At 48.4% G+C, this 21186-nt stretch overlaps 1 protein-coding gene across 1 annotated transcript in view; it reads left to right on the top strand.

Annotated features, from left to right (window-relative positions):
- Positions 1-21186, top strand: part of kif25 (kinesin family member 25) — a 227842-nt gene extending 206656 nt beyond the window's left edge. Inside the window, exons 17-18 of the mRNA XM_070891009.1 lie at positions 390-525; positions 20930-21186. Of these exons, the coding sequence (XP_070747110.1) occupies positions 390-525; positions 20930-21186 (393 nt within the window). The remainder of the gene's footprint in view (positions 1-389; positions 526-20929) is intronic.

Genomic DNA, 21186 nt, shown 5'->3' with positions numbered 1-21186 from the left:
CCAGTGTCTGCTTAAAGGGAAATGTCCAACATGCAGGTAAGTTGATTATTTCTCTTGTACTGATTCTTGCTGAGCTTATATAAATACTGGGTTGCTGGAAAACGTTAAAATGATGCAGTGAGTGCTGCTGGATGTTGGAAAGGCATTGACTGTTGCTGTAAGGTCTCTGACCACACCACTTGCTCCCAGTCATGGGGGCTCTAGTTGCAATCCCCCTCACAATGCAGCACGACAGAGAGATGGAACAGAGGCAACAAAGACAAGCTACTCACAGAGGGAGGAGGAGGAGGTGGGGGAGCGGGCCTGTCAGCAAAAGGCCTTACCTACCTGGAGTCTTCAGGGACCACTTCTCCTATGTGCACCTAAGGCAAGAGCAGTGTGTTTGGCAGCTCCGTTTCACCAAGGAGATGGTCATTGAACCCTGCCACCTCTTGGAACCAGATCTGAAGCCTCAGAGGAGGGCAATGACGGCTCTGCCAGTGGCCCGCAAGGTGACCATGAATTTCCGCCAGCGGATCCTTCCAGGCTGGAACAGGCGACATAGCAAACATCCTGCAATTTGCCATCCATCACTGCATCGGAGAGGTTACAGAGGCTCTGTACTCCGTACTGGAACAGCTTGACTAGAGGCGCAGCTAGTTCTGGAGCACAAGTCTTCAAAACGACAGCATCCATCGCCTTTGCTCTATCCAGTGCGCTCTGCTACTTCTTGATATCACATGGAGTGAATCGAATTGGCTGAAGACTGGCTGCTGTGATGTTGGGGACCTCAGGCGAGGCCGATATGGATCATCCACTCAGCACTTCTGGCTGAAGATGGTTGCAAACGCTTCAGCCTTGTCTTTTGCACTCCAGCGCTGCATATCCACCATCATTGAGGATGAAGATGTTCATGGCGCCTCCTCCCCCTGTTTAATTGTCCACCACTATTCACGACTGGATGTGGCAGGACTGCAGAGCTTTGATCTGATCTGTTGATTGTGGGATCGCTTAGCCTTGTCTATAGCATGCTGCTTCCGCTGCTTAGTCCTGTGTTGCAACTTCCCCAGGTTGACCGCCCCAGAATCCAGGGAATTTTGGTAGTGGATGCATTGGTTGTAATCTACCAAAATTCCCTGGATTCTGGGGTGGTCCCAGCGGATTGGAAAACAGCCAATGTAATGCCCCTATTTAAAAAAGGAGGCAAACAAAAAGCAGGAAACTATAGACCAGTTAGCCTAACATCTGTCATTGGGAAAATGCTGGAGTCCGTTATTAAGGAAGCAGTAACGGGACATTTGGAAAATCATAATTCAATCAAGCAGAGTCAACATGGTTTTATGAAAAGACAATCATTTTGACAAATTTGCTGGAGTTCTTTGAGGATGTAACGAGCAGGGTGGATAAGGGGGAATCCAGTCGATGTGACGTATTTGGATTTCCAGAAGGCATTCAATAAGGTGCCACATAAAAGGTTACTGCACAAGATAAAAGTTCACGGGGTCAGGGGTAATATATTAGCATGGAGAGAGGATTGGCTAACTAACAGAAAACAGAGAGTCAGGATAAATGAGTCATTTTCCAGTTGGCAAACAGTAACTAGTGGGGTGCCGCAGGGATCGATGTTGGGGCCTCAACTATTTACAATTTATATTAATGACTTGGATGAAGGGACCAAGTGTAATGTAGCCAAGTTTGCTGATGATACAAAGATGGGTGGGAAAGCAAATTGTGAGGACACAAAAAATCTGCAAAGGGATATAGACAGGCTAAGTGAGTGGGCAAAAATTTGGCAAATGCAGTATAATGTGGGAAAATGTGAGGTTATCCACTTTGGCAGAAAAAATAGAAAAGCAAATTATAATTTAAATGGAGAAAAATTGCAAAGTGCTGCAGTACAGCGCGACCTGGGGGTCCTTGTGCATAAAACATAAAAAGTGAGTATGCAGGTACAACAAGTAATCAGGAAGGCAAATGGAATGTTGGTCTTTATTGCAAGGGGGATAGAGTATAAAAACAGAAGTCCTGCTACAACTGTACAATTGGTGAGGCCACACCTAGAGTACTACGTACAGTTTTGGTCTCCGTATTTAAGCAAGAATATACTTGTATTGGAGGCGATTCAGAGAAGGTTCTCTAAGTTGATTCCGGAGATGAGGGAGTTGACTTATGAAGATAGGTTGAGTAGATTGGGCCTATATTCATTGGAGTTCAGAAGAATGAGAGGTGATCTTATTGAAACATATAAGATAATGAGGGGGCTCGACAAGGTGGATGCAGAGAGGGTATTTCCACTGATGGGGAGACTAGAACTAGGGGGCATAGTCTCAGAATAAGGGGCCGCCCATTTAAAGATGAGATGAGAAATTTCTTCTCTTAGAGGGTTGTAAATCTATGGAGTCCTCTGCCCCAGAGAGCTGTGGAGGCTAGGTCATTGAATATATTTAAGGTGGAGATAGACAGATTTTTGAGCGATAGGGGAATAAAGGGTTATGGGGAGCGGGCAGGGAAGTGGAGCTGAGTCAATGATCAAATCAGCCATGATCTTATTAAATGGCGGAGCAGGCTCGAGGGGCCAGGTGGCCTACTCCTGCTCCTATTTCTTATGTTCTTATGACACCTTATTTTTAGGTACACCTGGTGCTACTCCCAGCATGCTCTTCTACATTCCTTATTGATCAAGGGTTGGTCCCCTGGCTTGATGGTAATGGGAGAGTGAGGGATATGCCGGGCCATGACGTTACAGATTGTGCTGGAATACAATTCTGCTGCTGCTTATAGCCCACAGCGCCTCATGGATGCTTAGTTTTGAGCTGCTATATCTGTTCTGAATCTATCCCATTTCGCATGGCGGTAGTGCCACACAACACGATGGAGGATGTCTTCAGTGTAAGGACATGACTTCATCTCCACAAAGACTGTGCGGTGGTCATTCTTACCAATACTGCCATGGACAGGTGCATCTGCGACAGGTAGATTGGTGAGGACGAGGTCATATAGGTTTTTCCCTCGTGTTGGTTCTCTCACCACCTGTCGCAGGCCCAGTCTGGCAGCTATGTCCTTCAGGCCTTAGCCAGCCCGGTTGTATTGGAGCTACCGAGCCACTCTTGGTGATGGACATTGAAGTCTCCCACCCAGAGTACATTGTGTGCCCTTGCTACTCTGTGCTTCTTCCAAGTGGTGTTCAGCATGGAGGAGTACTGATTCATCAGCTGAGGAAGGGCGGTAGGTGGTAATCAGCAGGAGGTTTCCTTGCCCATGTTTGACCTGATGCCATGAGTCTGGAGTCAATGTTGAGGATTCCCAGGGCCACTTCCTCCCGACTGTATACCACTGCACCTCTGGTGGGTCTGTCCTGCCGGTCGGGCACAACATACCCAGAGATGGTGATGGACGAGCCTGGGATGGAGATAGTCCCTAACCGCAAAGGGTACCACTCACTTAATATGCAGTTGGTGTGTGACCATGCCCAGCACATCGTGATAGTGAAGGCCCGGTATCCAGGCAGCAGTCATGATGCCTTCATGCTGTGCCAGCATTCTTCCAGACACCAGAATCCAAGGGTGGCTGCTAGGCCTGGCTGATGACTAACCTCCGTAACCCCACCACTCATGGCCAACATTTCAAACATAATTTATAATTGATTCATTCCAAAACTATATAACAAAGTCAACTAATCACTCTTTTGCATTCCCTTCCTGTCTTTCTTCCGTGTGCCTTTGCCCATCCGAGTGCTCCTACGCAGTGCTACCCCAGTGACTGCAGCAGGGCTGCTGGAAGGCTGCTGACTTTCAGTGGAGGAGACTGCAGATGGCCTCGGAGGACGATCTCGAGCAGCTCTGGGACAAAAGGCCCGGCTGTAGACTGCACCACCTTGGCAAGTGAGATAGCAGTCTGGGCTCGCTGGCAGCAGCAAGGCCTGTGACACCCTTCAAGCCCCTTTCCACACTGCTAAGCACAGTCATGATGGCAGCAGTCTCAGCTTATGTCGCAGCAAGCTGAGCTTGCATGACAGAAGCCTGTGCTTCCACTGCAGCACTCAGACGTTGAGCTGCAATGGAAGCTGCGAGATCGTCCATCACACCCAGCATCAAGGTTGGGTCCACAAGTGCTCTATAGGAGTTGCCCATCACTTCCATCCTGAAAATCATGGGCTCCAAGCCCTGCATAAAGCCCTGTGCAATGTTGGAGCCAGACTCCTCCATGCTCCTTGACAGTGGGCAGCAGGCTCTCTGCCAGGCCTGTCAGTGCAGCTAGCATTTCTGTGTGCATGCCCATCACCCTTCTTGTGAATGCCGCCCCTTTGAAGTCCTCATCTGACTCCTCTGCAATACGCCCTCCGGAGAGCTGGCACCCGCACTATCCTTACCCCCTGCCCGTGCCCGGTGACTCCCCACCTCTATGCAGAAACATAGATCATGTACAGTTGAAACCTCAAGTCGCTGGAGAAATACCACCAACGATATCTCCGCAAGATCCTGCAAATCCCCTGGGAGGACCCTGACACACCAACATTAGCGTCCTCGACCAGGCCAACATCCCCAGCATTGAAGCACTGACCACACTCGATCAGCTCTGTTGGGCGGGCCACATAGTTCACATGCCAGACATGAGACTCCCAAAGCAAGCGCTCTACTCGCAACTCCTTTGCAGCAAACGAGCCAAAGGTGGACAGAGGAAACGTTACAAGGACATCCTCAAAGCCTCCCAGAAAAAGTGCAACATCCCCACCGACACCTGGAGTCCCTGGCCAAAGACCGCATCTGGGAGGGTGCTGAGCACCTCAAGTCTCGTCGCCGAGTGCATGCAGAAACCAAGCGCAGGCCAGCGGAAAGAGCGTGCGGCAAACCTGTCCCACCCACCCTTTCCCTCAACGACTATCTGTCCCACCTGTGACAGGGACTGTGGTTCTCGTATTGGACTGTACAGCCACCTAAGGACTCATTTTAAGATTGGAAGCTAGTCTTCCTCGATTCCGAGGGACTGCCTATGATGATGATGACTACCCTTTAAAGTACACACAGTGCCATTTTCTGAGCTGGTGCCTGCAAGTGTCAAATCGAGTGATGGTGTCTCTTCTTACTACCACACTTCTCTCATTCTTCCTGCTCTGGCTGGGCCGGTTGGAGTTCTTGGTATCTGAAAGCAGAAAGGAGTCGGGTTGTGGTGAGGGGAGGGGTGGAAAGCAAGATGTGCATGCTTACACCATCAGCAGCTTGTAAGTGAGAAGAGATTGTGGGTTGATGGGGAAGTGGGATGTGAGAAGGAGGATTAGGTTTGAGCATACTACCATCATTAATGCTTTCAGTCTTGCCGATCGAATGGCCTCAGTGACGGCCCCTCCAATGATTTCGAGGATAGTCTGCTCCAGCTCAGTCAGGACATGCAGCGGTGCCTGCCCCTATCTGTACACATGGGTTATGCACCACCTTGGCCTGCAAGAGAAAGGGAAGTGTGTCAGTGAGTGTGGTGGAGTGTGTTTGGGTGAAGTGTGTCAGTGAGTGTGGTGCAGTGTGTTTGGGTGAAGTGTGTCAGTGAGTGTGGTGCAGTGTGTTTGGGTGAAGTGTGTCAGTGAGCGTGGTGCAGTGTGTTTGGGTGAAGTGTGTCAGTGAGCGTGGTGCAGTGTGTTTGGGTGAAGTGTGTCAGTGAGTGTGGTGCAGTGTGTTTGGGTGAAGTGTGTCAGTGAGTCTAGTGCTATGTGTTTGGGTGAAGTGTGTCAGTTAGTGTGGTGCAGTGTGTTTGGGTGAAGTGTGTCAGTGAGTGTAGTGCAGTGTGTTTGGGTGAAGTGTGTCAGTGAGTGTGGTGCAGTGTGTTTGGGTGAAGTGTGTCAGTGAGTGTGGTGCAGTGTGTTTGGGTGAAGTGTGTCAGTGAGTGTGGTGCAGTGTGTTTGGGTGAAGTGTGTCAGTGAGTGTAGTGCAGTGTGTTTGGGTGAAGTGCGTCAGTGAGTGTGATGCAGTGTGTTTGGATGAAGTGTGTCAGTGAGTGTAGTGCAGTGTGTTTGGGTGAAGTGTGTCAGTGAGTGTGGTGCAGTGTGTTTGGGTGAAGTGTGTCAGTGAGTGTGGTGCAGTGTGTTTGGGTGATGTGTGTCAGTGAGTGTGGTGCAGTGTGTTTGGGTGAAATGTGTCAGTGAGTGTGGTGCAGTGTGTTTGGGTGAAGTGTGTCAGTGAGTGTGGTGCAGTGTGTTTGGGTGAAGTGTGTCAGTGAGTGTGATGCAGTGTGTTTGGATGAAGTGTGTCAGTGAGTGTAGTGCAGTGTGTTTGGGTGAAGTGTGTCAGTGAGTGTGGTGCAGTGTGTTTGGGTGAAGTGTGTCAGTGAGTGTGGTGCAGTGTGTTTGGGTGAAGTGTGTCATTGAGTGTGGTGCAGTGTGTTTGGGTGATGTGTGTCAGTGAGTGTGGTGCAGTGTGTTTGGGTGATGTGTGTCAGTGAGTGTGGTTCAGTGTGTTTGGGTGATGTGTGTCAGTGAGTGTGGTGCAGTGTGTTTGGGTGAAGTGTGTCAGTGAGTGTGGTGCAGTGTGTTTGGGTGAAGCGTGTCAGTGAGTGTGGTGCAGTGTGTTTGGGTGAAGTGTGTCAGTGAGTGTGGTGCAGTGTGTTTGGGTGATGTGTGTCAGTGAGTGTGGTGCAGTGTGTTTGGGTGAAGTGTGTCAGTGAGTGTGGTGCAGTGTGTTTGGGTGAAGTGCGTCAGTGAGTGTGGTGCAGTGTGTTTGGGTGAAGTGTGTCAGTGAGTGTGATGCAGTGTGTTTGGGTGAAGTGTGTCAGTGAGTGTGGTGCAGTGTGTTTGGGTGAAGTGTGTCAGTGAGTGTGGTGCAGTGTGTTTGGGTGAAGTGTGTCAGTGAGTGTGATGCAGTGTGTTTGGGTGAAGTGTGTCAGTGAGTGTGATGCAGTGTGTTTGGGTGAAGTGTGTCAGTGAGTGTGGTGCAGTGTGTTTGGGTGATGTGTGTCAGTGAGTGTGGTGCAGTGTGTTTGGGTGAAGTGTGTCAGTGAGTGTGGTGCAGTGTGTTTGGGTGAAGTGTGTCAGTGAGTGTGATGCAGTGTGTTTGGATGAAGTGTGTCAGTGAGTGTAGTGCAGTGTGTTTGGGTGAAGTGTGTCAGTGAGTGTGGTGCAGTGTGTTTGGGTGAAGTGTGTCAGTGAGTGTGGTGCAGTGTGTTCGGGTGAAGTGTGTCAGTGAGTGTGGTGCAGTGTGTTTGGGTGATGTGTGTCAGTGAGTGTGGTGCAGTGTGTTTGGGTGATGTGTGTCAGTGAGTGTGGTTCAGTGTGTTTGGGTGATGTGTGTCAGTGAGTGTGGTGCAGTGTGTTTGGGTGAAGTGTGTCAGTGAGTGTGGTGCAGTGTGTTTGGGTGAAGTGTGTCAGTGAGTGTGGTGCAGAGTGTTTGGGTGAAGTGTGTCAGTGAGTGTGGTGCAGTGTGTTTGGGTGAAGTGTGTCAGTGAGTGTGATGCAGTGTGTTTGGGTGAAGTGTGTCAGTCAGTGTGGTGCAGTGTGTTTGGGTGAAGTGCGTCAGTGAGTGTGGTGCAGTGTGTTTGGGTGAAGTGTGTCAGTGAGTGTGGTGCAGTGTGTTTGGGTGAAGTGTGTCAGTGAGTGTGGTGCAGTGTGTTTGGGTGAAGTGTGTCAGTGAGTGTGATGCAGTGTGTTTGGGTGAAGTGTGTCAGTGAGTGTGGTGCAGTGTGTTTGGGTGAAGTGTGTCAGTGAGTGTGGTGCAGTGTGTTTGGGTGAAGTGTGTCAGTGAGTGTGGTGCAGTGTGTTTGGGTGAAGTGTGTCAGTGAGTGTGGTGCAGTGTGTTTGGGTGAAATGTGTCAGTGAGTGTGGTGCAGTGTGTTTGGGTGAAGTGTGTCAGTGAGTATGGTGCAGTGTGTTTGGGTGATGTGTGTCAGTGAGTGTGGTGCAGTGTGTTTGGGTGAAGTGTGTCAGTGAGTGTGGTGCAGTGTGTTTGGGTGAAGTGTGTCAGTGAGTGTGGTGCAGTGTGTTTGGGTGAAGTGTGTCAGTGAGTGTGGTGCAGTGTGTTTGGGTGAAGTGTGTCAGTGAGTGTGGTGCAGTGTGTTTGGGTGATGTGTGTCAGTGAGTGTGGTGCAGTGTGTTTGGGTGATGTGTGTCAGTGAGTGTGGTGCAGTGTGTTTGGGTGAAGTGTGTCAGTGAGTGTGGTGCAGTGTGTTTGGGTGAAGTGTGTCAGTGAGTGTGGTGCAGTGTGTTTGGGTGAAGTGTGTCAGTGAGTGTGGTGCAGTGTGTTTGGGTGAAGTGTGTCAGTGAGTGTGGTGCAGTGTGTTTGGGTGAAGTGTGTCAGTGAGTGTGGTGCAGTGTGTTTGGGTGATGTGTGTCAGTGAGTGTGGTGCAGTGTGTTTGGGTGATGTGTGTCAGTGAGTGTGGTTCAGTGTGTTTGGGTGATGTGTGTCAGTGAGTGTGGTGCAGTGTGTTTGGGTGAAGTGTGTCAGTGAGTGTGGTGCAGTGTGTTTGGGTGAAGTGTGTCAGTGACTGTGGTGCAGAGTGTTTGGGTGAAGTGTGTCAGTGAGTGTGGTGCAGTGTGTTTGGGTGAAGTGTGTCAGTGAGTGTGGTGCAGTGTGTTTGGGTGAAGTGTGTCAGTGAGTGTGGTGCAGTGTGTTTGGGTGAAGTGTGTCAGTGAGTGTGGTGCAGTGTGTTTGGGTGATGTGTGTCAGTGAGTGTGGTTCAGTGTGTTTGGGTGATGTGTGTCAGTGAGTGTGGTGCAGTGTGTTTGGGTGAAGTGTGTCAGTGAGTGTGGTGCAGTGTGTTTGGGTGAAGTGTGTCAGTGAGTGTGGTGCAGTGTGTTTGGGTGAAGTGTGTCAGTGAGTGTGGTGCAGTGTGTTTGGGTGAAGTGTGTCAGTGAGTGTGGTGCAGTGTGTTTGGGTGATGTGTGTCAGTGAGTGTGGTTCAGTGTGTTTGGGTGATGTGTGTCAGTGAGTGTGGTGCAGTGTGTTTGGGTGAAGTGTGTCAGTGAGTGTGGTGCAGTGTGTTTGGGTGAAGTGTGTCAGTGACTGTGGTGCAGAGTGTTTGGGTGAAGTGTGTCAGTGAGTGTGGTGCAGTGTGTTTGGGTGATGTGTGTCAGTGAGTGTGGTGCAGTGTGTTTGGGTGAAGTGTGTCAGTGAGTGTGGTGCAGTGTGTTTGGGTGAAGTGCGTCAGTGAGTGTGGTGCAGTGTGTTTGGGTGAAGTGTGTCAGTGAGTGTGATGCAGTGTGTTTGGGTGAAGTGTGTCAGTGAGTGTGGTGCAGTGTGTTTGGGTGAAGTGTGTCAGTGAGTGTGGTGCAGTGTGTTTGGGTGAAGTGTGTCAGTGAGTGTGGTGCAGTGTGTTTGGGTGAAGTGTGTCAGTGAGTGTGATGCAGTGTGTTTGGGTGAAGTGTGTCAGTGAGTGTGGTGCAGTGTGTTTGGGTGAAGTGTGTCAGTGAGTGTGGTGCAGTGTGTTTGGGTGAAGTGTGTCAGTGAGTGTGGTGCAGTGTGTTTGGGTGAAATATGTCAGTGAGTGTGGTGCAGTGTGTTTGGGTGAAGTGTGTCAGTGAGTATGGTGCAGTGTGTTTGGGTGATGTGTGTCAGTGAGTGTGGTGCAGTGTGTTTGGGTGAAGTGTGTCAGTGAGTGTGGTGCAGTGTGTTTGGGTGAAGTGTGTCAGTGAGTGTGGTGCAGTGTGTTTGGGTGAAGTGTGTCAGTGAGTGTGGTGCAGTGTGTTTGGGTGAAATGTGTCTGTGAGTGTGGTGCAGTGTGTTTGGGTGAAGTGTGTCAGTGAGTGTGATGCAGTGTGTTTGGGTGAAATGTGTCAGTGAGTGTGGTGCAGTGTGTTTGGGTGAAGTGTGTCAGTGAGTGTGATGCAGTGTGTTTGGGTGAAGTGTGTCAGTGAGTGTGGTGCAGTGTGTTTGTGTGAAGTGTGTCAGTGAGTGTGATGCAGTGTGTTTGGGTGAAGTGTGTCAGTGAGTGTGGTGCAGTGTGTTTGTGTGAAGTGTGTCAGTGAGTGTGATGCAGTGTGTTTGGGTGAAGTGTGTCAGTGAGTGTGATGCAGTGTGTTTGGGTGAAGTGTGTCAGTGAGTGTGATGCAGTGTGTTTGGGTGATGTGTGTCAGTGAGTGTGGTGCAGTATGTTTGGGTGAAGTGTGTCAGTGAGTGTAGTGCAGTGTGTTTGGGTGAAGTGTGGTGCAGTGTGTTTGGGTGATGTGTGTCAGTGAGTGTGGTGCAGTGTGTTTGGGTGAAGTGTGTCAGTGAGTGTTGAGTGTGGTGCAGTGTGTTTGGGTGAAGTGTGTCAGTGAGTGTGGTGCAGTGTGTTTGGGTGATGTGTGTCAGTGAGTGTGGTGCAGTTTGTTTGGGTGAAGTGTGTCAGTGAGTGTGGTGCAGTGTGTTTGGGTGAAGTGTGTCAGTGAGTGTAGTGCAGTGTGTTTGGGTGAAGTGTGTCAGTGAGTGTGGTGCAGTGTGTTTGGGTAAAGTGTGTCAGTGAGTGTACAGTGCAATGCGTTTGGATGATGTGCCTGCCATGGTAGAATAGCTGGCAGTGTGTGTAAGGTGTGAGACGTGGATGTGGGGCTTGCTGCAGTGTGAGGGTCAGGTGAAGCTATGATTGTGAGTTATGAGTCCTGATTGATAGAAAATGATGGTCGATGAGTGATGGGGGTGTGGTGCATTGAGCAGTGTGTGAGGTGAGTGTTGCAGTTGGTTGGATATGGCATTTGAAGATGTATTCACTGACCATGACCACTCGTGTGAGGTCATTAAACTTCTTTCGGCACTGGATCCCGGTCCTGGGGGAAAGATTGGAGACACTGACGGCTTCAACAGTCTGCTCCCACTGCCTTCATACAGTCAGTCTGGTGGACCTCCTGGCACTTGCAGATAGCGGACCCGTCTCCTCCTTTTGACCCCCGCACTACCTAGGTGTCTTTTCTCTGCCCTGTTGAGCCATAGCTACTTTCCAACAATAAAACAAGGGGCTTATTTCAGAAAGCACTTCCCCTTTAAGAAGTGCAGTCCGCGTTTCACACTGTGGGCTAGCTTTAAAATTGGGCCCCCTGCTGAGCGCTGAGCCAACCGGCAGCATGTTCAGTGTTGAGTTCAGAGCTTCAGTGGTGTTGATCAGCGGGCAGCACGAATGGGCCTGATTGAGTTTAGCCCCCTGTGCATTTTAATAGATAAAACCATGGGAGTCCACTACATTAACAAACAAGAGGAATTAATTCTCATGTGCTCTGTCAAGACACAGTACAGCTGACACAGTGGTGTCAAGCCACGGGACGTTCCTTATGACTCAGTATCTGTCCAGGGTAGCCAGCACGACAGCAGATAGCCTCAGTCCTTCACAGTCCATCTGCACAAGTGGAAGATCCACACAAGTAATCAGGGAATCTTTCAGGTATGAAGTCGGCTAGACGTAGACTTATTCACGCCTCCAATTTCTTGAAACTGGAATTAATAAGCATTGCCCCAGAAGTATATAGGGATGCTCTATTTTGTACTTGACTTGTATGTATCTAATGATGTCATCTCTAACTATTATTCTATTATTCATTTATGACTTGTAGAGAACACTGGAGGAAGATCTTCACAAAATAATCCCCAAGGAACTCGGCGAAGTGTTTCCAACTTTACTTAGGTCATCTACCAATAATCATAGAGGACCACAAAAGCAAAATACTGAAGATGCTGGAGATCTAAATAAAAAGAGAAATGCTGGAAACACTCAGCAGGTCACTTAGCATCTGTGGAGAGAGAAACAGAGTTAATGTTTCAGGTCGATGGGCTATCAGAACTGGAAAAAGTTACAGATATAACAATTTTTAAGAAAGTACAGAGGCACGGAAATGTGGGGCGGGTGGTGGGGAACAAGAGGAAAGGTCTGTGAAAGGGTGGAAGGCAGGAGTGATTAAATGACAAAACCATATTGTAATATTCATCTAACATTTACAGCACCAACTACACATCATCATTTTGAGGGGAGACCTCATTGAGGTGTATAAAATTATGAGGGGCCTGGATAGAGTGGATAGGAAGGATCTGTTTCCCTTAGCGGAGGGGTCAACAGCCAGGAGAAATAGATTTAAAGTAATTGGTAGGAAGTTTAGAGGGGATTTGAGGAGAAATTTCTTCACCCAGAAGGTGCTGGGGGTCTGGAACTCACGGCCTGAAAGGGTGATAGAGGCAGAAACCCTCACCACAGTTAAAAAGTACCTGGATATGCACCTGAAGTGCCGTAACCTACAGGGCTACGGACCAAGAGCTGGAAAGTGGGATTAGGCTGGATGGCTCTTTGTCGGCCGGCGCGGACACGATGGGCCGAAATGGCTTCTGTGCCATAAACGTCTATGATTCTATGATTTTGATATAAAAGCAAGAGAAGAATCTCTGTAACAATTTTGATATATTTCATCAAATATCTAATTTTATTTAAATTCAGTTTCCTGTGAAGAAGTGCTGCTGTGGTTTATTTACTGCTTTAATAACCCAAAGAAACTATTAACTGGATAGAAACCTTTTCATTTAAGGAAGTGCCTGCGATAATTTAAATGGGAGCAGAGAAAGCCAAGAGATTTAGGCCTAAAAATTCGAGTAGGCCGGAAACATGTCGGTAACAGCACCGGCCAAGGCTAATGGCCATCCACCAAGAGAGCACGGACAGTATCGGTATTTTGGCACTGCCTGCTCATTAACATCAACGATGCGGAGAATTTGTGGTGCAACGCGCTCTTTCCTGCGCTCAGCTGAGCAGGAGGCTGAACGACGGAGAAACAAGTGAACCTGTAGCCCATGAAAAGACCAGTTGCCATTTTTGTTGCAACAATTTACCTGCCACCCGCGCACCAATTAATGTTAAGACATTGCATTCAGCTTTTGTGGGCAGAGCTCCCTCTTGTTTAAAGTGCATCAAAGTGATACAAGCACAGCTCCGGAACCCATCTCTGGAAAGTCGTCTTTTAAATCAGCTCAGGCTTCAGCTTGCAGAATTTCTACAGATGGAGCAAGGGTTGAGCATTTGTGGGCAGTCTGTCGACTGTGCCGGGGAAGTCTGTGCTTTGACCGTACTTCGGGTTTTATGGGATCGGAGGACAAGGGGGAAGGGTGTGGATGTACAACAGGGCAAATTAATTATCTGTACCTCACATTGCGCTGAAGAAGGCATGCAGCATTCAGTGGTGTTGAAAGGGAACACGGTTCATTTTGTTTGACATTGAGCCAAAATAGCCCATGTAATGCTTTCAAGGACTTTTCCCCTGTCACTTTACCCACACATCTCATTCTACAGGAATAGGGACTAAGCCAAGCTCTTTATTTTAAATGCTTGGTTAAATTTTCATGAAGCAGGAAGAAAAATATAGGACAGGAACAGTCATTGAAAGTTGGCATGCAGGTACAGCAGGCGGTGAAGAAGGCAAATGGTATGTTGGCCTTCATAGCTAGGGGATTTGAGTATTACTGCAGTTGGACAGGGTCTTGGTGAGGACTCACCTGGAATATTGCATTCAGTTTTGGTCTCCAAATCTGAGGAAGGACGTTCTTGCTATTGAGGGAGTGCAGCGAAGGTTCACCAGACTGATTCCCGGGATAGCAGGACTGACATATGAGGAGAGACTGGATCGACTGGGCCTGTATTCACTGGCATTTAGAAGGATGAGAGGGGATCTCATAGAAACATATAAAATTCTGATGGGGCTGGACAGGTTAGATGCAGGAAGAATGTTCCCGATGATGGGGAAGTCCAGAACCAGGGGACATAGTCTAAGGATAAGGGGTAAGCCATATAGGACTGAGATGAGGAGAAACTTCTTCACTCAGAGTGGTTAGCCATGGGAATTCCCTGCCGCAGAGAATTGTTGATGCCAGCTCATTGGATATATTCAAGAGGGAGTTAGATATGGCCCTTATGGCTAAAGGGATCAAGGGGTATGGAGAGAAAGCAGGAAAGGGGTACTGAGGTGAATGATCAGCCATGATCTTATTGAATGGTGGTGCAGGCTCGAAGGGCTGAATGGCCAATGTTCTATGTTTCTACGTTTCTATGTAAATCCAGTGCTTTGTGATGTTTGAAACTATCATCATTTCATTGATGTACTGAGGTCACTTTGGTCACTGGCTTAGGAGGGTGTGACAACTGAGGGCTTTTTACTGTTCCATGGTGAGGAGGGAGTGCTCGTATCTGATAGCGTAAGGAATTTGAATTCACACTTTAGATTTCAGAGGTCAAAATACTGAACATTCATGATTCCTAATCCAAACCTCAAGCTTACTCATAATTAGGTAGTGACTTGTAATACTCTGCATCTTCCCATTTGTTACACATTCAGTATTCATCATAGGCAGTCCCTCAGAATCGAGGAAGACTTGGCTTCCACTTTTAAAATGAGTTCTTAGGTGGCTGAACAGTCCAATACGAGAACCACAGTCCCTGTCACAGGTGGGACAGATAGTTGTTGAGGGAAAGGAAGGGTGGGACTGGTTTGCCGCATGCTCTTTCCGCTGCCTGCGCTGTTTTTTGCATGCTCTCGGCGACGAGACTCGAGGTGCTCAGCGCCCTCCCGGATGCACTTCCTTCACTTAGGGCGGTCTTTGGCCAGGGACTCTCAGGTGTCAGTGGGGATGTTGCACTTTATCAGGGAGGCTTTGAAGGTGTCCTTGTAACGTTTCCTCTGCCCACCTTTGGCTCGTTTTCCGTGAAAGAGTTCCATGTAGAGCGCTTGATTTGGGAGTCTCGTGTCTGGCATGCGGACAGTGTGGCCTGCCCAGCAGAGCTGATCAAGTGTGGTCAGTGCTTCAATGCTGGGGATGTTGGCCTGGACGAGGACACTAATGTTGGTACATCTGTCCTCCCAGGGGATTTGTAGGATCCTGCGGAGACATCGTTGGTGGTATTTCTCCAGCGACTTGAGGTGTCTACTCTACATAGTCCATGTCTCTGAGCCATACAGGAGGGCACATTCAGTATTACAATCTCAGGCAAGATAGTTTCAAATAAGCAAACCACTGAAAAAAAAATTAAACTACCTACAAATCTCAAGAGTTAGCTATCGATTAATATAATGTGGCGATAATTCTATCTTTACTTTCTGGCTGCCTTACACTTATCACGAAGCGTCCTCAGGGACTTGCTGTGTACGATGATGAAGCGCTATCAGTGGCAGCATGCATGGGTGTGTTTTGGAGAGGGCGGCACGGGAAGTGGCCATCTCCAAAATGGATAAGCGGGCTCCAACTCGGCAATGCAATACTTTTGGCAAGCGCAGGCAATGCAACGCTGCCGACCTGCCAAAAATGGCACCAGGTGGAAGTGAGGCAGCGCCATTTGTTTCCCGCAAAATGGGCCTGAATGGCCAGAGCAAATACTTAGAATTTCTAGGCCTTAATGTAGGTTTTTAAATTATGAAGCACTAGAATATAATTAGTTACTTATGGTGATATAGTGTTCATTATATAACGTGCCTATACGCAATTAATTGGCCCAAAAATTTGGGTGTTTAGCGCCACCGTTACTGCCAGATTTAGGCAACACTGCTGCCAGCTCCCATGGTGTCCGCCATTTTCGGACACCAAGCAGCACTGCCAGTGTCCACTCTCACTAGATTATGCAGATTATGGCATCAGTCAGTATGCAACGCTCACTTGACACCCGGTTTGTGAGAGTACGACTTCGCCACGCCACTTACTGGCATGCCTTAAGTGCAACCCACTGAGCAAGCGTTGAAAAGCAGGAAGCCGGCTCCAGCAGCGGTACTTGAAGGATCAGCAACAACTTGCATCTAACATGTTTCTGCAGTCTGGCTGGCTCTGCAACCTTCTGCAACTTCACTAACTTCTTTCAAGGTTCTCGGGTAGCAGGGAGTGTTGGTGTAATTGGAGAACGCCTTCATTCTTATTTAAAGACTCCAGCTCACAACAGTTGCTCACCGTCATGGGAGCTCCACTTGCAGTCCCTCTCGTGCTTGAGTATCTTCAGGAGAGGGAGTGGAGGCAGCAAAGAGAAGATGCGCGCATAGGGAGGAGGAGGAGATCTCTCAACAGGAGACCCTACCCACCCAGGGTCTTCTGAGAGCACTTTTATATCAACTTACATGAGGAGCAGTGTATTAGGAGACTACGCTTCACCAAGGAGGTGGTCACAGAACTCTGCCACCTCCTGCAACCAGAACTGCAGCCTGAGTGCCACCCGTTACTGCCATAATCGGGCGAAGAAATGGTGGCCGCTGCTCTTCCACCAGCTGGCGGTGGGCCCTGCGGCAGCCGCCACTTTGCAATGGCCGGCAGCGATGCCGATATCGGCGATCGTTGCAGGGATTGAAATGAACGAGATTGTGACGTCAGTGAGTGTGCAGCGCTCACCTGACGCCCAAACTGCAACATTTGCCTCTTCACTTACCAGCATGCCTCAACAACAACAGGCACAGCAAGCGTTCAAAAACAGGAAGGGGGCACCAGCAACGATATTTAAAGGGTTCATCAGCAATCACTTGCACCGGACATGTTTATGCAGTTTGACTGGCTGTGTGCTACTTTCTGGTACTCCACTAGCTGTATTCACTTCTTTCAAGGTTCTAAGGTAACCGGGAGTGTTGCTGCAAGTGCAGAACGCTTTCATTATTTTTTTTTAAGGTTTCTGCTCACAATATTTGCTCACAGTCATGGGGGCTGTACTGGCAGTCCCCCTTGCGCTCCAAGATCTTCGGCAAAGGCAGCAAGGAAGCAGGGATCATGCGCGTAGAGGGAGGAGGAGGAGGGCCATGAGAGCTCTCAACAGGAGGCCTTGGCCACCTCGGGTTTTCCTACAGCACTTCTTCTACCTCCACTTAAGCGAGGAGCAGTGTCTTAGCTTCATCAAGGAGGTGGTCACAAAACTCTGCCACCTCCTGCAACCAGACCACACAGTTCTGGGCCTATATATTGGATGAAGTGAGTGTCAGGATGTACAGTAGGCACCTCAAGTCGCTGGAGAAATACCACCAACGATGTCTCTGCAAGATTTTACAAATCCCCTGGGAGGACAGACACACCAACGTTAGCGTCCTCGACCAGGCCAACATCCCCAGCATTGAAGCACTGACCACACTCGACCAGCTCCGCTGGGCAGGCCACATTGTCCGCATGCCAGACACGAGACTCCCAAAGCAAGCGCTCTACTCGGAACTCCTTCACGGCAAACAAGACAAAGGTGGGCAGAGGAAATGTTACAACGACATCCTCAAAGCCTCTCTGATAAAGTGTAACATCCCCACCGACACCTGGGAGTCTCTGGCCAAAGACCGCCCTAAGTGGAGGAAGTGCATCTGGGAAGGCGCTGAGCACCTCGAGTCTCATCGCCGAGAGCATGCAGAAATCAAGCGCAGGCAGCGGAAGGAGCGTGCGGCAAACCAGTCCCACCTTCCCTCAACGACTATCTGTCCCACCTGGGACTGTGGTTCTCGTATTGGAATGTTCAGCCACCTAAGAACTCATTTTAAGAGTGTAAGCAAGTCTTTCTCGATTCCAAGGACTGCCTATGATGATGATGATGATGATGGTCGTTGGAGGCACCTGCAGATCCGGAGGCTTCCTTCTTGGTTGGGATGAATTGAGATGCTCCTGGATGTGCCACTCACTCCAGGTACTACATATTTGAAAGCCCTTCCTGAATGGTGCAACAAAGGATGGCAAACAAGCCATTCCTCCTGTGCTGCATATTACTGTGAAGCACATTCCAGGGTGCTGTTTGTTTCCCCGCTTTTCTTGCAGTGTTTATTTTCCAATCCTCTTCTAGTACTGCCAGTGCTCCTTTAAGCAGCAGCAGGTTTTATATCTTTCTCTGTCCTCACCCATGAATTTCCCTCGCATCACCTCCCTCATACCTTGCTCCAGTTGCAGGTGGGAGTTACTGTATTGTAATGCTAGATGAAACATGTAAGAGGTTAACTCCCAAGGCTGTACACATCATCTTTTTTAACAGTAAAGCCAGTAGCCCGAATCCAGTCTGGCTATCCATTATCATTTTTCCTCAAGGTGCAAGTTTGTTTAGACTCACATAATAATAATTTGAAGTGTTAATTATTTATGCAGAGAGAAGGTGCTATTATCACTGATGACTCTTTGTGGCACTTGTTGGTCCAGGATGCTGGTTTATTCCATGAGCATAGTGGGGAGCATAGCCAGGCAGACAATCGGAAGCCTCCTAGCCACACATCAAAGGGTAGGCTCTCATTTTAGGATATTAAATTTGATTGATAGCCTTGTCAGGATCTCTTGAAGAAAGGGATTGAAAAAGGGAGCCAATTGGATTGGCGAGAGCTCTCTGCCTAAAACTTAGTGGCAGAGCTCCCATCTCACAGACTTTATGTGGGACAGTTTTTAGTTTTTCTCAGTTGTCTATGATTCCGGCAGCGAGCAGAAAAAGCCAGAATTTAACTTTGAAGGATTAGGGTAGAGACAGTAGTCTATCTTGGAGCTCATGTTTAGAGAGAAAGCAAGTTACATCTTTACTAGAGTGTAGGGAAATAGATATTATCTCTGTGATATACTCGATACTGTTAATTTATGCATTTAATGTCAATAAATCAGTTATTGCTCTGAAGCCCACGCCTTGTCTCAGTCGAGTGTTCATTCAGTACACGTCCAATAAAGGGAGAATTCAGTTGGTGTACAGTGTAAAGGTATTATTGTTACAGTCCCTGGGTCTCCGTATCATTTACCTAGATATGGGAAAGGGAGGAAATGTACAGGCTGGATTGTAAGGGAGGCAAGATCCACCTACAGCGTAACCAGTGACGATGAAACTGAGGAAATAGCTAGCATAAAAAACATGACAGAGGAGCTTGCCTGCGGATTGTGAAATTTGGCATGCAATGCAATTAATACATAAGAACATAAGAATATAAGAATTAGGAACAGGAGTAGGCCATCTAGCCACTCGAGCCTGCTCCGCCACTCAACAAGATCATGACTGATCTGGCCATGGACTCAGCTCCACTTACCCGCCCGCTCCCCATAACCCTTAATTCCCCTATTGGTTAAAAATCTATCTATCTGTGATTTGAATACATTCAATGAGCTAGCCTCAACTGCTTCCTGGGCAGAGAATTCCACAGATTCACAACCCTCTGGGAGAAGAAATTCCTTCTCAATTCGGTTTTAAATTGGCTCCCCCGTATTTTGAGGATGTGCCCCCTAGTTCTAGTCTCCCCGACCAGTGGAAACAACCTCTCTGCCTCTATCTTGTCTGTCCCTTTCATTATTTTAAATGTTTCTATAAGATCCCTGCTCATCCTTCTGAACTCCAACAAGTAAAGACCCAGTCTACTCAATCTATCATCATAAGGTAACCCCCTCATCTCCGGAATCAGCCGAGTGAATCGTCTCTGTACCCCCTTCAAAGCTAGTATATCCTTCCTTAAGTAAGGTGACCAAAACTGCACGCAGTACTCCAGGGGCGGCCTCACCAATACCCTGTACAGTTGCAGCAGGACCTCCCTGCTTTTGTACTCCATCCCTCTCGCAATGAAGGCCAACATTCCATTCGCCTTCCTGATTACCTGCTGCGCCTGCAAACTAACTTTTTGGGATTCATGCACAAGGATCCCCAGGTCCCTCTGCACCGCAGCATGTTGTAATTTCTCCCCATTCAAATAATATTCCCTTTTACTGTTTTTTTTTCCAAGGTGGATGACCTCACATTTTCCGACATTGTATTCTATCTGCCAAACCTTAGCCCATTCGCTTAACCTATCCAAATCTCTTTGCAGCCTCTCTGTGTCCTCTACACAACCCGCTTTCCCACTAATCTTTGTGTCATCTGCAAATTTTGTTACACTACACTCTGTCCCCTCTTCCAGGTCATCTATGTATATTGTAAACAGTTAATAAAACTAAAATATTGCAATGAGGCTACTGCTGCCCACCATGCAGCCTCCTGACACCTGCCATGTTTCTTCACCATGAAACAGAGAGTGGTGAAAACTTGCCTGCTTTCACAACCCATGCTTTCCCCTGCCAGATTCTGCTCACTGCACAGCTTTGCAAAATTGGGCTTAACTGTACGAAAGTCTTGACTGATCTTTCTGCTGTACTGAATTTCCTCCCCAACAAGTTCTCAGCAGGAAAATATTAAATTTTCCATCAATGTTCACATAACAACTGACATAAAAGAATACCTGGAAAAAAGTCTAGGGCAGTTTAGACATTTTAAATTGAAAACAACTAGCCCTAATTGCAGAGCAGTAACGTTGTGTGGGGCATCATCAACCCTTAAAGGGATGCATATCAGAATTAAGGAGAATATGGATTTAGAAAGTCTTAACCTGCTGAATTCTTGTGAGAATTTTAATTTATGTTGATTGTGGAGACGTTCAGTTCTTTTTGTTCCAACATAAACAGAGGGAAGATGAAAAAAAAATTTTCACTCAGATAGTTCTCAGGATCTGGAATGCTCGACCTGAAAAGGTGGTGGAAACTGATTCCAGAAACAAATTTAAAAGGAAGTAGGACAAATTTAAAAGGTACTTGAGGATAAGGAACTTACAGGGCTACGGACAAGTACCAACCTTGAAGCTACTGTGATGTATGTAGTACTCAAATCACTGACTCCACACGGTCTGGTGTCGTAGTAACTGCTGTGACCTTAGTCCTTTATTGTGTAACTCCAGAGTGCCTCCCAGGTGTGGTGGGCAGCCTTTTATACTCTGTCTTGCAGGTACTTTCAGGTCTCCCTCCACAGCGCCCTCTGTGGCGCACCATTGTGCTTATACATTTAATGTACCTGGACAATACATAACATCTCACTCCCCCCCCAGTTCCAAAAGCCATTGCCGGTGACCTCGGCCTTGTTCGTCCTGGTTGATTTGTGAGTGTGAGTCCATGACCATCCACTTCCCTCTTCTCCCCCATGTGGAGATTATGCTTGCGATCCGGTGCAAGTATGTGGTATTTGCAGTCCTTACATGGGTGATGAAGTATTCGAGCATAACCTCCAACAGAAAGCAGGTATTCATAGACGGTACATTTGTATAGTACATATAATATGTCGCAGCCTCCGCTCCCACCGTCGTCTCCGCACTTGCCGCCCCTCCTGCGCCCGCCATAGCCGCCTCTCCTGCGGCCGCCATGGCCACCACCATCGCAGTTGCTACCGCCACCCGACTTTTCCTCTGCGTGGGCCCCCCGGATCTGCTGGCTATTGATGGACCACCCGCTCATCGCCCGCAACGCCCCGCTGGCTCGCCCCCCAGCAATCGGCCCGCACCTGCAAAACTGCTCTTCCAGGGTCTGCTCGTCTGTGGAGGCTGA

This window comes from Pristiophorus japonicus, chromosome 9 (genome assembly GCF_044704955.1).
Source record: "Pristiophorus japonicus isolate sPriJap1 chromosome 9, sPriJap1.hap1, whole genome shotgun sequence".
Lineage (NCBI taxonomy): Eukaryota > Metazoa > Chordata > Chondrichthyes > Pristiophoridae > Pristiophorus > Pristiophorus japonicus.
Note: the sequence above shows the minus strand (reverse complement) of the source record. Positions and strands in the feature narration are given on the sequence as shown.